The sequence below is a fragment of the Zonotrichia albicollis genome, chromosome 9, assembly GCF_047830755.1.
Source record: "Zonotrichia albicollis isolate bZonAlb1 chromosome 9, bZonAlb1.hap1, whole genome shotgun sequence".
Classification (NCBI taxonomy): Eukaryota; Metazoa; Chordata; class Aves; order Passeriformes; family Passerellidae; genus Zonotrichia; species Zonotrichia albicollis.
Genome location: NC_133827.1, coordinates 41,612,526 through 41,628,633, shown reverse-complemented (window position 1 = coordinate 41,628,633; position 16,108 = coordinate 41,612,526). Strand labels below are relative to the sequence as shown.

General features: G+C 51.2%; 1 protein-coding gene across 1 annotated transcript; it reads right to left on the bottom strand.

Annotated features, from left to right (window-relative positions):
- Positions 1 to 398: 398 nt before the first annotated feature.
- Positions 399 to 9,717, bottom strand: GPR149 (G protein-coupled receptor 149). The gene is made up of 4 exons (XM_026797760.2): positions 8,184 to 9,717; positions 7,043 to 7,235; positions 5,994 to 6,427; positions 399 to 974 (listed from the first exon to the last, which is right to left on the bottom strand). Exons 1-4 carry the CDS (start codon positions 9,117 to 9,119, stop codon positions 426 to 428), a joined length of 2,112 nt encoding a protein of 703 aa, XP_026653561.2. The 5' UTR covers positions 9,120 to 9,717; the 3' UTR covers positions 399 to 425.
- Positions 9,718 to 16,108: the final 6,391 nt, after the last annotated feature.

The following is a 16,108-nucleotide window of genomic DNA, read 5'->3' as shown; positions in this document are numbered from 1 at the left end:
AAGTATTTGTAGTACTATGTCGATTTAGATACTGAAAAGGACTGCAAGTAAATCAAAACTGCTATAACCTCCCACATGTGGAGCTCCTCCCTCGTTTCCACAGGTTCCTGCAGACACGCCACCCAGTGCCAACAAACACCAAAACTGGGGTTTAAGATTTTATTTAGGATTCCATTTAGACACACGTGTGCCTCAAATAAATAGGTATATAAATAAATGACTTAAAATCCACTATGGAAAGCTGTAAAGCACTTGAGTATTTGTTATCCCCTTGATACAGCATTAAGAGTTCGAATTGATTCAACAGTGCACCTAAACAAAATTTGCATGATAGGACAAAACCAGCAGATACCGTATTTGCTGGGGTAACTGACAGACAGCAGCACTGTGTCACAGCAGCCGGGGCGTGTAGATTAAACACTCTTTTAGCTGCTGCCCTCCCGCTCTCGGTAGGCTCTGTTCAGCAGCTGTATCTCCTCCTGGTACCCCGGCCGGGCCGAGCCCTGCTGCTGGCTGTTGCGGCGGTGCGCCTCCACGGTGTCGGGGATGGAGATGCTGAAGTCGCTGTTGGACGGCACCAGCAGCGAGTAGGAGGCGCTTTCGCCCAGCTCGCAGCTCACGAACCGGTTCTCCTTGCGGGAGTAGCGCAGCGAGGGCGAGCGGGCGTGCGCCGAGGACTGGCTGATGCTGCTGACGATGGACACGGTGTCCAGCGCCTCGGGGGTGTCGCAGATCTCCAGCACCTCCAGGTGAATCTTCACGCTCGTGTCGGCGAAGCCGGGCTCGCCCGGGCTGGGCTCGTGCCCGACGCTCTTGGAGCGGTACACCTCGATCCTCTTGGCCGTGGGCGCGATCTTCTGCCCCTCCGAGCTCACCTCGTACGTGGACAGCGAGAGCGTTTTGCCGCCGGGAGCCTGCAGGGACACGGTGCCCTGGAAGGCACAGAGGGGCACGGCCAGGGCTCCGCCCGTGCGCTGCGGGGAACAGCATGGTTAGTGATGAGATTGCCCAAAACCCGGCAAAATCAGCCATTGTGCTGATTGCCCAAAATCCGGCAAAATCAGGCATTGTGCTGATTGCCCAAAATCCGGCAAAATCAGCTACTGTGCTGAGACTGCCCAAAATCCGGCAAAATCAGCCATTGTGCTGATTGCCCAAAATCAGCACAAATCAGCCACTGTGCTGAGATTGCCCAAAATTCAGCAAAAATCAGTTACTGTGCTGAGATTGATTAAAATCCAGCACCGATCGGCCACTGTGCTGAGACTGCCCAAAACCCAGCAAAATCAGTTACTGTGCTGAGATTGCCCAAAATCCAGCACAAAGCCACTGTGCTGATTTCCCCAAATCCAGCACCAATCAGCCGCTGTGCTGAGACTGCCCAAAATCCAGCAAAATCAGCTACTGTTCTGGTATTGACCAAAATCAGCACAAATCAGCACCCGGGCTGAGTGAGATTACCCAAAACCCAGCAAAATCAGCCACTGTGCTGAGATTGCCCCAAATCCAGCACCAAACAGGCACTGTGCTGGCATCACACAAAATCAGCACCAATCAGCCACTCTGCTCCCTTGTTAACTCCTCTCACTGCCTGCTCCTTGCAGAATTTTACACACCTGGTATCTATGACTTGAAAGAGTAGTGAAAAGTTTTTTGTGGTATTATACACCTTAGTCTATGAAGTCCCAAGTGCCTGTGACTGACTGTGAAATCTACAGAATATGAAAACCAGAGTTTAAATAAAAGCTGATTCCTTCAGTGCACGGTTATGTCTGGTTTAATCAAACTCTTGGATTTGCCAGACTGAGCGTGAGGCACCTGGAGGGAAAAAGAGCAATCTCCACTTGCTGGAATGAGCACTCCATGTCTGGAGAATGAGACATTTCCAATCACTTTCTGAAAGTGCCTCTTTCTGAAAGTCTTCTCAAGCTTTCTCTTGAGAAATCAGTATTTACTGTTAAAGTGAAAGAGATCCATCAAGGCTCCTCTGTCACTGCCCAGTCAGTAACCAGGGAGACACTCACTGAATGCTGTCATTTCCCACTTGAACAGCTCCGTGGAAATGTTCAATTCCAGACACCTTTACCTGTTTCTCAAGTACAGAATCCATTTATCAGTGCAAACCACAATGCTGTGCTCTGGGGAGCACGGTGTATACAAGTGCTAGGACTAAACCTATGGTTATGGGGCCCAAGGGAGGGATAAATGCATTTATCCTGGGTTTAGGTACAGCCAAGGAGCACTGATTATTACTGGAATTACTTTCAGTATAAATTATTATTAATGAGAACAGAAAGTGACCTTTATCTTGTCCTTGATCCCATTATTAATTACCCATTTTTGCTTCTCATGACACATCCATGGCAGTAAATAGGAATCCACAGCAAACCAGACTCTGCTGGTACACCCTGTGAAGCAGTGTCCCAGTGAGGCACAGGTGCAGCACAGGGTGCCAGCAGTGTCCCAGTGACACACAGGGTGCCAGCAGTGTCCCAGTGAAGCACAGGTGCAGCACAGGGTGCCAGCAGTGTCCCAGTGACACACAGGGTGCCAGCAGTGTCCCACTGAGGCACAGGGTGCCCGCAGTGTCCCAGTGAAGCACAGGTGAAGCACAGGGTGCAGCACAGGGTGCCAGCAGTGTCCCAGTGAGGCACAGGTGCAGCACAGGGTGCCAGCAGTGTCCCAGTGAGGCACAGGGTGCCAGCAGTGTCCCAGTGAGGCACAGGGTGCAGCACAGGGTGCCAGCAGTGTCCCAGTGAAGCACAGGGTGCCAGCAGTGTCCCAGTGAGGCACAGGTGAAGCACAGGGTGCCAGCAGTGTCCCAGTGAAGCACAGGTCACAGGACTCTGTTCCTCCTCCCTGGGACAGGGCTCTGCACCAAGGGCACCCTCAGCTTGTGCCCTGTGCCTGTTGCTCCACTGAGCCCTGCTGCCCTCCCAAACAGAAACCCAGCAATCTGAAACAGCTCTGAGCAGTTTGCATTCCTAATTACTTTGGTCAAACACAGCTTGAGATGAAAAGGTCTATTTTTAGAATGTTTCCAGTAAGGATCCTGGCTTTTCCTTTCCAGAGACAATGAGGTCTTTCAAAATAGAGGCTTCGCCTTCCACTTCCCTAAGAGTGCAAATTAGCTGCAGTGAAACTCATTGCTGCAATGATTTGCCTTTTCTGAGGCTGGCTGCAGCACATGCAGAGCCAGGGGGTATGGCAGGAGGAGAGAAGCTCACCTGAGATGGGCTGAGCCCAGCACTTGCCATGGCCTGCCTGCTGCAGACAGCCCTGCATTTGTGTCTGCCAGCACCAGGAGGTGCAGCAGAGCCCCAAGGTGAGGACACCTTGGAGGGAAGGGCTGTGGGAGCTCGATCCAGCCTTGCCCTGCTGGGCACATGTCCCTGCTCTCAGCACTCCTCTGCAGCCCCAGAGAGAGCCAGGGGCACTGGAGCTGCAGCAGGAGCACCACACAGAGGGCACACGCCTCGAGCAGGGTGAGGAGGTGGAGGTGGATGTGACATTGATTTCCCAGCCACAGAACCTCTGTGGAAATCAGGAACACGTTCCAAGCAGCTGAGCAGGAAGGGCCCTGTTGGGCAGAGCTCAGCACACCAGCAGGGCTGAGGTGGTGCAGATTCCCACCAGCAATGGGAACCTCCCAGGCCATCCCCAACTCAGCTTCTGTGCTGGGCCTGGTGTTCCAGGGAATGCTCACAGCCCTCCTGCAGCCAGGAGATGCTGTGTATTTCTCATGTTAAACACTCCTGTGCTGGGCCTGACATTCCAGGGAATGCTCACAGCCCTCCTGCAGCCAGGAGATGCCGTGTATTTCCCATGTTAAACACTCCTGCCTGCACTGCTCCTCCTCAGTGAGGTCACCTGCACAGCCTCCCCTCCTCTTTCCTTGCAGGGCACATAAATGGGTCCTGTGCAGCCTCTCCAAAGAGTTTCCTCGAGGCAACCCACAGATGAGGTAGAGAAAAATAATCAGCAAGCCTGGAACAAACTGCCAGCCTGGGAAATTTTTGTTGCCTGAGGGCACTGAAGCACAGACAAAATAAGACAAGACATATTTACACTCAATCTCTTTAGGAAGGGAGATACATGGGTATTTTATGAAATGTTAAAGGTATTTTTCAAAACTGCAGCCGAGCAGGAGTTGGAAATGACAAGTACAATTTTCTCTCTCCCTCTCCATTACAGCCATCCTATCATATATTCAATATAAACCCTGCTGCCTCATTCTCTCATGCCACTTTTATTCCAGAGAAAACACTTTGATGGAGCAGCTCTTTACTCACAGAACAGACAATGAAGAGCCAACCAGCTCCACAGTCATTGCTGCCACCCCAAGGAGGTGCCACTCTCCAGGCCCACAGCTTCCACAGGGAGCCAAAGCCATCCTGGGTCCTGTCTGGCACCTGCTCTTCAAACATCAAACCCCATCAGACTGGCTGGTCCCACATCCGTGGGGATGGCTGGTCCCCTCCTGCTGCCAGCTCTTACAGCTCCTCCTCCTGATGAGAAAATCAGCAGCCCTCCACCAAGAGCCCCTGTATTTATGGACTCTCAGAGGAGCCCCTGTATTTCCTGCAGAAGGATGTGGCCAATCCATGCTGGGAACGACTCCTTCTTTAACACATGTAGGAAATGCAGAGTGATGAGAACAGAGTGACTTCTCTTAGACTTTGGGACTTCCAGACATGATGAATAAAGGAGATGGTTTTCAGCTTATTAATGTGTGGCCCAAATTGATCTTTCATCCAGCATAAACCTGAACAATCATTAAAGCTGTTTTTACAGAGCTCGCAGGGGTTTCAGGCCCTGCCCTTTCCCAGCTGCAAAGCAAATGTCAGCTGTGAAGCTCTGGCAGCTCCTGCTGAATGTCAGAGCAGGCAGAGCTGTGACTGCAAACCTGGAGCTCTCACCCCACGGGAGCTCCAGTGCCTGGCAGTGGGCTATACCTGGGAAAGTGTCAGAAGTGGATGAGCTGTGACTCTTTGTAATGCAGGAAGGGAAGACTATGTCCCAAAATGCCATACAAGGCCCCAGGGCACATAAAACAGCCCAGGCAGTCACTGCCAGCTGCTCACACAGAGCTGCTCACACCTGCTGCAGTGCCACGGCTGCAGCTGAACTGGCACCAGGGCACACAGGGAAAGGAATTTTATAATTTTTGTTTTAAATCATCTGGAAACTCCTACAAGGAGCTATGAACCTGACACTGTGATTTCATTAACCAAGCTGAACATGGCACATGAGACCTTGGCAAGGACTGGTAGATTAAACCCAGGCTGAGTCATCACTTCCTTTTGCCCCCAAACACAGGAATTCTTCTCTGCACACTGCAACAGAGTGAGCAGTGGTGTTTTTATGAAAGGGATGATCAGTCCCATTTGAAATATCAGCCAAATTCCTACTGTGACTCAGATGATAAACTTGTGTTTATCAGATGGAGAGAGAAGCCCATATTTGAGTATAAAACACACCTTATCCATCTGTCCATGTGCAGAGGCTGAGCATGAGCTGATCTGGCTCTGAAATCACCCTGCTCGGATTAGGTGACTTCCAGAGAGCCCTTCCTAATGAAGCCTTCCAGAGCTCCTGTCTGACAGATTTCACCTGGGCTCTTACCCCAACTCCCACCTGCTGCAATGCCCAATGGCCACTGAATTCCACGGGGGAATTCTCTGGAAAATGTCATCTTTTGGAGAGAAACTTCCTATTCACTTAGATAAAGTAACATAATTCATGCTTACTTCGTACCATACACAAATCATGTAGGTGCACACAAAATAAGAAAACCCCATGATTAAGAAGACAAGTGAGAAATTATTGCAGGATCAACACCTGCAAATAGGTCTGTGGTGACTAAACATTATTCAGTGCCACGTATGAGTTTTACTGAAAAATGGGACTCAGAAGTATCACTGTCAGTGAAAATCATTGCTATTTCATAAGGAAACCCTTATTATCAGCAAAGAACAAAACTGCTCCTTTACCTGCCGAGGGTTCCTCTCGGATCTGCTCCGGCACCACTCCCAGTCCGAGAGCTCGGGCGTGGGGCTCTCCTGGTGGCACAGCCTCCACTCTGGTCCTTCAGGGAACGGGCCAGGGCTGCTGCCCTGCTGGTCCTGGTCCTGGCAGGGCCCTGTGCCAGCCCTGCTGCCCTGGCAGGGCGCTGTGCCAGCCCTGCTGCCCTGGCAGGGCGCTGTGCCAGCCCTGGTGCCCCGGGGGCCGTGTCCCAGTGCCCCTGTCCCTGTCTGTCCCAGGCTGTCCCTGCCTCTGCCCGGCTCCCCGCAGGCAGAGCCCACCAGGCTGGGGTAGGACGAGGGTTTGCCATCCCTGCTGGCATGGGGAGGGCTCTCCAGGGATATCCTGTAGATGCCACAGCCCTGCTGGAACGACAGGTTGAACTCAAAACCGCCACGCTTGCCTAGGCAGGAAGGAAAGGAACTGTGTTAGGAGTTGGGACCAAAAAGTAAAATGAGGTTACAAACACAATGCAAATGGCATGCTAAAACATGGAATAAATTATCCAGCTCCTGCTGGAAACAGGCAATTTTCCCTCCATTACTAAAATGAATTGTTGAGAAGAAAGACTTGTGAGAAGGAGCTGCCTTCTAGATGAACTGCAGTCGTTCTCTCTGGGAAAGTGGCCAGAAGGGCAGCAGGGGCAGCACAAGCCATTCTGCGCCTGGTTGATGTGTTCAAAGCAGGTGAAAGTCATGCACTGGGGATGGCTTTTCTCTAAGATTCAGGAGTTCTTTCTCCCTGAACAAGCAGGGAAAGTCAGGAATTTGTCCACTGATGGTAGAGGATTTTCACTCCAGAGAATGGGAAACAACTCCCACATCCTCAGAAATATTTAGCCCTTAACATTTGCAGATGAGACCAGATGATCCCTGTGAGCCTCTTCCACCTGACCCCCTCTGATACTCCAGCTATTTTTGCACAAAGCCCAAGGAAAGACAGGGCTCTAGCAGATGCCAGGAAGGTTACCAGGGCAGGTGTGCAAGCTCTGTCACACCAACAACCCTTGCACACTTACTTTTGGCCCCTGGTGAGGACCCTGCATGGGAGCTGCTCCTGCAGTTGATGATGCAGCCGCAGGGCAGGTGGAGCCAGTGCTGGGACAGCACAAACACCGGGGTGACTGCAGCAGCCAGCACCGTCAGCAGGAAGCTCAGGGCCTCAAAGGAGAGGCTCTGCAGCCCAGTGATGTACTGGACAGCCATGTGTATCTGAAAGGCAGAGCATTTTGAAATGTAAATCACTTTGGGCACAGGAGATGCTTCCAGGAACAAGGAGAACATCTCGCTGTGGATATGACACCACTGTGGGACACAGATTGTCATTAGTGTTGGCTGAGGACACTTGTGACTCCAACAGACAGCAGAGGAAACACACTGACTGCTCTCCTCGTACACTGCATTTCTCAGAAAAACCCTCACTGAAGATAAATATATCTGCTGAACACCACCTGTTCCCAGCAGATCCCTTTCCCCACATTCCCCATTCCCAGCAGATCCCTTTCCCCATATTCCCTGTTCCCAGCAGATCCCTTTCCCCATGTTCCCCATTCCCAGCAGATCCCTTTCCCCATATTCCCTGTTCCCAGCAGATCCCTTTCCCCACGTTCCCCATTCCCCACGTTCCCAGCAGATCCCTTTCCCCACGTTCCCCATTCCCAGCAGATCCCTTTCTCATGTTTCTGTTCCCAAACACACACACATGCCCACAGCAGCACTCCCTCCTGTCCCAGCACTACAGGGTTTGCAAAGGTGCCACCAAACTGCATTTTCCTGCCAAACTCCTATTTTTAACCCAAAGGATGTGTCTCAGAGGACAGGACAGAGGGGCTCTTAGCTCAATTCCCAGCCCCAGAATGCTGAGCAAGCCCTGTCCCACAACTGGCAGTACCAAGGGGGACCTTACTGCCCTGGTGTTCCTGTGACATGAATGATGTGATGGGAGAGTGTCAGAGCCATGAACCAGGCTCTGCCAAGCCCTCTGGCACCAGTGGAACTCATGCAGTGACACAGACCTGCTGGAGAGCCCTTCTGCTGGCTCAGCTACCCTACAAGGAACAGCTGCACTGGCCACTGTTCATGTTTCAATCCACGGCCCACAGGTGACGTCCCACTGAAATGTAAGTGAGCATTGCAAAGTGAAACCATCTGAGAATTTACCATCATTGGCAGCCAGAGAAGGACTTTGGTCAGTGCCAGGATCAGCGAGAATCGTTTCTGGGCCAAGCCCACGGTGGAGCTCCTGCTCCGGGTGCTGCTCCCAACCGCGCCCTTCCCAAGCACCACCTCCGAGGCCTGGGAGGGCTCCGGGGCTCTGTGCGCAGGGTCCAGCAGCGGCAGCCGAGGGGCCCCGCAGCCGCACGGAGCCCCGGGGCAGCTGCAGCTTGCAGAGCCCTGCGGGTGCCCGGTGTGCAGCCCCCGGGGCTCACCTGAGCACAGCAGCTGCAGCGATAGGGGCACGGCCAGCGCTGCCAGCAGGGAGAGGCACAGCGAGTACACAGCCAGCACCAACAGCGTGTGGGAGCTGCCGCAGTCCCCAAAGCAGCCCCAGGACGTGGGGATGTACCTGCCCCAGCCACAGAGAGGCAAAGTGCACAGCAGCAGGCTGACGGTCCAGATGGCGAGGATGGCCCATGCCACACTCACACGGCGCCTGGAGGAGCTGCAGTTCAGTGTCCTGGGCGTGCTGAGGGTGTAGAAGTTGTAGGAAACTATAAGAGACCCTTTCAGGTTGCTAGAAATGCCCTGGAATAAATACAAAAACGCGGAGGTGGTGCACAGAGGCTGGGGGAGGACTTCACTTGACCACTGCATGAGCATGAAAATAATCACTGGCACGATGCTGATCAGATCATCTGCAGCCACAGAAGTCACAATCCAGGAAACCGTGCTTTTGGTCTGCAGCTTCAGCAGGGAAACCAGTGAATAAATGCTGCCCAGAAGGGCTGGGAGTGCAATGGCAAGAGTCAAGCAGAACAGAAAGACATTCCAAGTTCTCTGCTCACTGGGCTTGTCCAGAATGCTGTGATGATCAGTCGAGAAGCTCGTCCCATTGAGTGACAAATTACCAGGAGTCACCGACATTGTCCTGGGCATGTTTTCCTTTGCCTTCTCACTGATTCTGCAAATTTTCACCAGCTGAAACCAGAATTGTCAGCTCCACATCGCAAGTTTCTTTGTTTTCCTAGACTCTCTTCTGTGGCATCTGATGAATAAATATTCAGGTGGCAGCACCCCAAATGAGCAGAACTCATGCTGTCAAGAAGCCAGGCAACAATGAAGCAGCAAAGGTGCTGAAAAGAAATGGAATTCTTCAAGATCGTTCCGGTGCTGTCAGATGATGAACTGGGGCTGCTCGGGTGTCAGCATGCCGCTCCCCGTGCCGGATGCGGGGGCAGCCGTGCCCGGGCTGGGGCAGCCGGAGCAGCATCGGGAGAGGCTGCGGAGCTGCCGGAGCTGCGGCGGGAGGAGCGGTGCCGGCAGGATGGAGCGGGAGCAGCGATGCTCCAGCCCGGCAGGATGGAGCGGCAGCAGCCGTGCCGGGAGCAGCCGTGCCCGCAGGATGGAGCGGGAGGAGCCCGAGGATGGAGCGGCAGCAGGGACGATGCCAGCCCGGCCCCTCCCGGCTGAGCGGCAGCATCAGTGTCCCCGCCAAGCCACACCTCCGCCGAGCGCTGCCGGCTGATGGCAGCCCGGGATATCAGACCAGGATGGCAGCCCAGGATGCCACTGTCCAGGATGGCAGCCCAGGATGTCACTGCCAAGGTTATCAGCCCAGGATGTCAGCCCGGGATATCAGTGAGGTCACACCTGGCACTGAACAAACCCAGCCATGCCACACTGCTCAGGAACCACTCCTGCTGTGGAGGCTCCAAAATGTCTGTGGCATGTTGGAGAAAAAGCCAATGCTGTGCAGTCTGTGACAGCACACCACGGTGGGAGACTGCACAGGGAGGGTTAAACACAGAATCCAAACTGCTGAGGAAACAGCTATCCCTTTCTGAAGGGAGGGAATAAAATAGAAGAGGGCATATGCTTGGAGTGACCCAGCTGTGACCCCCATCTGGAAGCAGCAGAAAATCAGCTGTGTACATGGGACCTTCTCCAGTAATGATAAAATTGATGGCTGCAAGAGCCATGTGTAAAGCTGCACATTTCCCTGCCTGCTGTGCATTCCCAGGAGCTGTCCCACGGGTTGTCTCAGCCCCTCATTGCTCCATCTTTACTTCCCCATCACCTTCTCTCCCACCCAGCTCCAAGGAAGGCAGGGGGAGCAGATTGGGAAATTCAGCCCCAGGAGTGTGATCAAAATGAGTTTTAACAACAGATTCAAAGCTCTGGAATCAAATTCTGCCTCTAGAGAACCAGGAGATGTGTAAGAACACTGCTGGTTAGCACTGCTCTTACCTACACCCTGCATTTGATGGGGAACCTTCAGCCCAGGCTCCAGGGCTGCCCCCAGCTGTAATTCCTGGGAATCTGTGCCTTGGGAAGCGCCCTGGCAGGGTCAGAGTCCCACCTGTGTGCGGAAGGGATGCTCAGGGGAGGAACACCTGACAAGGCAGAGCTCTGCACCCTGATCAGGAGGTGTCAGATTGGGAACATGTGGAATATTATATATAATACAATATATACAAGACAAAGCTCTGCATCCTGATTAGGAGGTGCGAGACTGGGAACATGTGGAATACTGAAAGATCTATCCAGAAAGGAAGTGCAGAGCTATGGCACTGACATCAACTATTTATTAATTATTCCAGTCAAGAGAAAGAACTCATGAATACTTTAATGAGATTGTGAGGGGAAACGTCCCAAAGACGATAAAATCACACTTGGCAAACAGCCTTTCAGCTGCAGGGACAGTTCCAGCCTCTCTGATGTGTGGTTTCTGACTCAGATTGTGACAGACTGCAGGAGCCAGGCTGGGTGCCAGCCCAGGCTGGACAGAGCGTGTCAGCATGGAAAGCCCTGCCACAAACACCTTCCTTCACCAGCCTAGATGGAAACCATGGCTCACTGCCCCAGAGACGAAGGTTTCAGAGAAAGATTAAAGAAATCATGCTTGGGAAGAAGGCAGAGTGTTTTCAAACACTGAATCTTTTCAATTCATGTGTTTATCTTATTCCCTGGGGCTGATGACAGGCTGGGCTCTGTGCTCACAGGGGAGTGGAGTCCATCAGTGTCACTGTTGGTAAAGCAGTGTCCCCATCCCTGGGACACCCAGCTGCTCCTGGGGACACCCAGCTCCTCCTGGGAGCATCACCTGGGGACCAGGAGGGACCTGGGAGCTCTGTCCTGCCCAGGCACAGGCAGGGAGCAGATCTGGCAGCACAGAGCTCTGCGCTGCTCTGTTGGAGTGTTGGGGGGTGGGACAGTGGGGACAGACGGAGACAGAGATCTCTGCAGTGAGGTCTGGGATTTGGGGTTCATTGCACAGGGCCTGGGTGCAGGGCCCTGCTGGGATTTGGGGTTCATTGCAAAGGGCCTGGGTGCAGGGCCCTGCTGGGATTTGGGGTTTATTACAAAGGGCCTGGGTGCAGGGCCCTGCTGGGAGCTGCAGCCAAAGCTGGAGCAGGCCCGAGAGAAGAGAGGGAAGAGAGGATGAGAGGGTGAGGAAGTAAAAAAGGCAAGAGAGCCAAAGCATAAGAGAGTAAAAAAGGTAAGAGAGTAAGAGGGACAAGAGCTAAGAGAGTAAAGTTCCTGTTCCAATACAATAAATCTTCTTCTGTGTTGAATATTCTGATTCTCACTAACCAGTCTAGTACAATACACAAATCCTACAGCATTTACACATGGCCTATAAGAATCATCACATTACCATCCTGTGTTACATTTTAAACCCTAAAAACTCCTCTTTGGGCCCCTTCTGCCAAGCTGCAGGGTCTGCTCTGATCCTTGGAACTGCCTGCAAGCAGAGGGTGTTGTTCCATCAAAAGGGGATCACCTTCAGCCAGCCACACCATTGTTTTCCAGTTGTTCAGTAACTGAGGGATCTCAAAGCTTGCTTTCATTTCAATCTCACTTACAGTCTCCATATTCACAAAATCTTTTGCCAGACAATCATATTTATAAGGCTTTCCTTGTTCCATCTTCCCAGCATCGCTCCCCACAGCCCGGCTGCTGCTCTGGTTGATTTTATTTTATCAAACATTTCCCACAGCCACGAGCAGGCAGGGCTCCCATCAGGCTGGGTTTGTGCAGAGCCAGCCTGGCTGGGGCTCAGAGAGCTGAGAGCTGAGCATCAGCAGCCCCTTCCTTACACAGCCTTTGCTCTGCAGAACATGTACTTATGAAATATGCATGTGCTCAGGGGTGATTAGGATGCAATTCCTCATTTTGATTAAAATGCTGCTTCCTTTATGTTTACTGAGCCTCACAAGACTGCCTGATTTGTATGCTCGCATTGTATTTTCGTGAAGTCTTTTTACAAACTAAATTTAACTTCACTGCTATGTGTGCAAAAATGAATGCAAATATGCAACTTTCTTTAGCTTACAGTTGCTAACCTGAGAGATAAAGTGTTAAATCCAAGCCCAAAATGATGGCTTTACTTCTGGGGTGAGGTGCTGGGGTGCTGGCATTATTTTTAATCATTAATTTTATTCAGGAACCCTTTTTTTCCTAGGATTACATACCCAGATGCTGCCAGATGCATTGGGCCTGGAAAAACAGGTTACTGTTAGACCCTGAGCCTAAATTAGAGAATCCCATTAAAAGCCTTTACTGCTAGAATTCCTGAAGTTGTTAGGATCTGCAAAAAATTTCCTAGTCTAGAGAAAATTGAAACTCATTTGGAGCAAGCTGCATGAGATGGCAAAATGGGCCTTTCTTTCTCACAAATGGCAGAAAACAAGCCCTAGAGGACAGAAAAGAGATTTGTTTCATAGGGAAAGGTGCAGTAATTTTGTTTTCCTGTCCATTTTACCAGTGCTTTTATTACAGATTTTGTATTACTCACTCCTGTGCCAGCACTCCACCAGGGCCTGACATCCATAGCACAGTTCTGGAATTGAGCTGGCTCCTGAATCAGATTCTGTTATTATTTTAATGTCTCGTATATCAGTGCCTCTGAAAGACCTGCCAGAAGCCTTTCCACAGTGAGCACTGGTCCTTGAGCCCCTAACAGTGTCCTCTCTGCTCTCCTATTTTGAGACAGTACATTTCCCATTTCCTTGCCAATGCCCAGCCTCCCTTCAGTCCTCAATTTCAATTAAACTGAACAAAGATCTTAAGGCAGTGCTCTGGTACCACTCACTGGGTATCTCTAACCTTCAGCAACAGGGAAAACTGGGAGCTGGTCAAGTCTGGCAGAGCTCCCTGTTCAATGAGAACACGGCTCCAAAACCCCCAAATCTGTTCAAACTGAATCCTTCACACAAGAAAACGTCTGCCAGTGCCAGGATCCTTCCACTCCATCTTGTCTGCTGATAAGGAAACTCATGGCAGTGACTGTGTGATTTCATTCACCACTCTTCAGTGAAATATTAATGAGCTTTTTCCACTCTCCTCTGCTTCTCAGAAGTGTTCCAGCCTTTATCTCCTGCCAGATTTGAATGAGGACAACAGCAAAGGTCACCATGACAATGGTAACTGTGAACTGCTTGAGCACAGGATGCATTTATCCCTGAGCATTGCCAAGGCCACTTACAGATGTAGTAGGAATCCTAAACGCCTGCTTATCCTCCACTGAAAACATTTCAATCAGATGGCAAATGATGAGCAGGGCAGCAGCTCCCTGTGGGGTTCCTTGGGCACTCGGTGCCAGTGCAGCACTGCAGCCACGAGCAGACAGTGAACACTGGTCTGTACAAATGTATAAATTGGGCTGTACAAATGTATAAATTGGTCTGTATAAATGTCACAAGTACACAATGAACATTGGTCTGTATAAACGTGTAAATTTATACATTTGCACAGACCAATTTATACATTTATATAGGCCAATTTATACATTTGCACAGACCAATTTATACATTTATACAGACCAGTGTTTATTGTCTGCTCGTGGCAGACATTTACACAGACTAATTTATACATTTGCACAGACCAATTTATACATTTGCACAGACCAGTGTTCACTGTCAGCAGAGCTCTGGAGGAGCAGGGGTCCCTCCTGTGGGGTTCTGGCCAGCAGCTGCCTCAGCCTGGCCTCAGTGGGACATGGACATCCCCAGAGCTGCCCTCCAAGGGTCTGCACACAGGGAGGAGCTGCTGCCCAGCCCTGCACCTCACCCTGCTCCCCCCTGCCCAGCACAGCCCATTTCCACAATGTGCTAAGAAAAACTGAAAGAGAGATCCTTCACTCCTTTACTGTGCTCCCAGGAGAAAACCCACCCTGCCTTTGAAAACTGCATTCTCCAAGCTCAACAATAAAATGACTGTCCTTACATCAAGGATAGGAAACAATGAAGCCATTTCCATGGAAATTCCCTTCTTTCCTTGCTGTTCAAGGGTGCTGGATGGCAGCAGGCAAGGGAGTCTCTCTACATCACCAAAACGCCAAGGAGGGCTTGGGTTAGGGTAGGAACAATAGAGGAGGAGATTTTTACTCCTTCTTAACCTCCTCCACACCCATTTTCCCATAATGGATCGTTTTTTGTGATCTGTTTCCAGATCAGATGCACTCGGGGTGAGCACAGCCAGAGCTGCCATGGGCACACGAGGGCACTGCCACGAGGGGACAGACATTGATGGCAGGGACAGGGGACAGACAGACACCAATGGCAGGGACAGGGGACAGACTGTGTTGGCAGGGACAGGGGACAGACACCAATGGCAGGCACAGGGGCTGCCTGAAGCCACAGCTTCTGCATGGGAATGGGATCCCCTGGACCAGGACTGTGCCATCAGAAGTCAGCATTTCCACCCCAGGCCACTGGAGGAGAAGTGTTACAGATCTCTGTCACCTCTGGCAGTCACAGCCATTGATGAATGCAGACCCCGGAGCACCTTCCCAGGCAGGAATCCCTTCCCTGTCCATCACAAACAGCAAAGGAAGGAGCTCCCGGGGCTGTCTCCTGAACCACAGCCCGTTCAGACAGCCCCAGAGCCCACTGCAGCTCACTCCAGCGCTCAGAACAAGCTGGCTGCTCTAAATGGGACATTGTAGAACATAATGAACTTCCATTATTCATTCTCACTCTGAAATCTGCCTGAACATCTGTGCTTGTTGGGATTTCAAGTGGGATTGTTCAGACAAAATTACAGAAGAATTTGCAGTGTGTGAGAGGAGGTTCTGGTATGATCAAAGGAAGAAAATCAAAGCTTTACAGGGCCTCACATGACAACAATGAAGAAGCTGAACTTTCATTCTGCTCATATGCACCTCATTTGCTGCTTTTGTGACTGCTCAGGTCTGCCCAGTTAATGGCTCCTCATTTTCACCTCTGTAGAACTTCCCTGAGTTCAGAAAGGGAGGCTGACATCACAGGTTAAACCAGAACAATTACAGAAGCATTGATCTCATCACATACAGCCCCCTCTGCCAAAAGCTGGGCTGGGCAGACAGCACTGGGCTGCACTTATGCCTTGTGCAGCCCTGATGGATGCAGTTCAGTCCTTCCTCACAATCCTGAGCAGCTTTTGTTCTATTTTTACCTCCTCAAACACGGGATAATGTCCCTGAAAGCAGAGTGAGAACATCAAAACAAATTCTGGAGCCAAAGTTCAGCCCCTGGAGTCAAGGCACCCAATCTCTGACACAGCTCCCAGAGCAGGCAGCAGTGCCAGAAGTGGCTCCCAGACCCAAACCTTGCTCTGCTAAAGCCTGGAGCAATCACTCCAAAACCTGCATCCTGTCGGAGATATCACACTGCTAAAGGATTCCAGGGAAGTGGAGCCAACATTCCTGCAGCCAAGGAAAGGCTTCCTCTCAGGAAAACAGTTGGAGATAGTCTTGAACTAATTATAACAGAATTTGGAAGAGGCCCTGAGACTTTCCAAAATAGGGAAATCCTTACTACTTAACTGAATTTATTTAGGAAATAATAAATAAACACCCCCCCCCCCCCAAGAAATTAAGGACAAAGCAAGTTGTAATTGGGACTACTGAAGGATTTCCCCCTCTGAAACTGGAAACTTCTGAG

Bases quoted from the DNA above. Each gene is read 5' to 3' on its own strand.
- GPR149 (XM_026797760.2), bottom strand. From the start codon at position 9,119: ATGCCCAGGACAATGTCGGTGACTCCTGGTAATTTGTCACTCAATGGG. The intron at 7,236-8,183 runs GTAAATTCTCAG...TCTGCCTTTCAG, and splicing joins TTCTCTGGCTGCCAATGATG to ATACACATGGCTGTCCAGTA. The intron at 6,428-7,042 runs GTAAGTGTGCAA...CTTCCTGCCTAG, and splicing joins GTCCTCACCAGGGGCCAAAA to GCAAGCGTGGCGGTTTTGAG.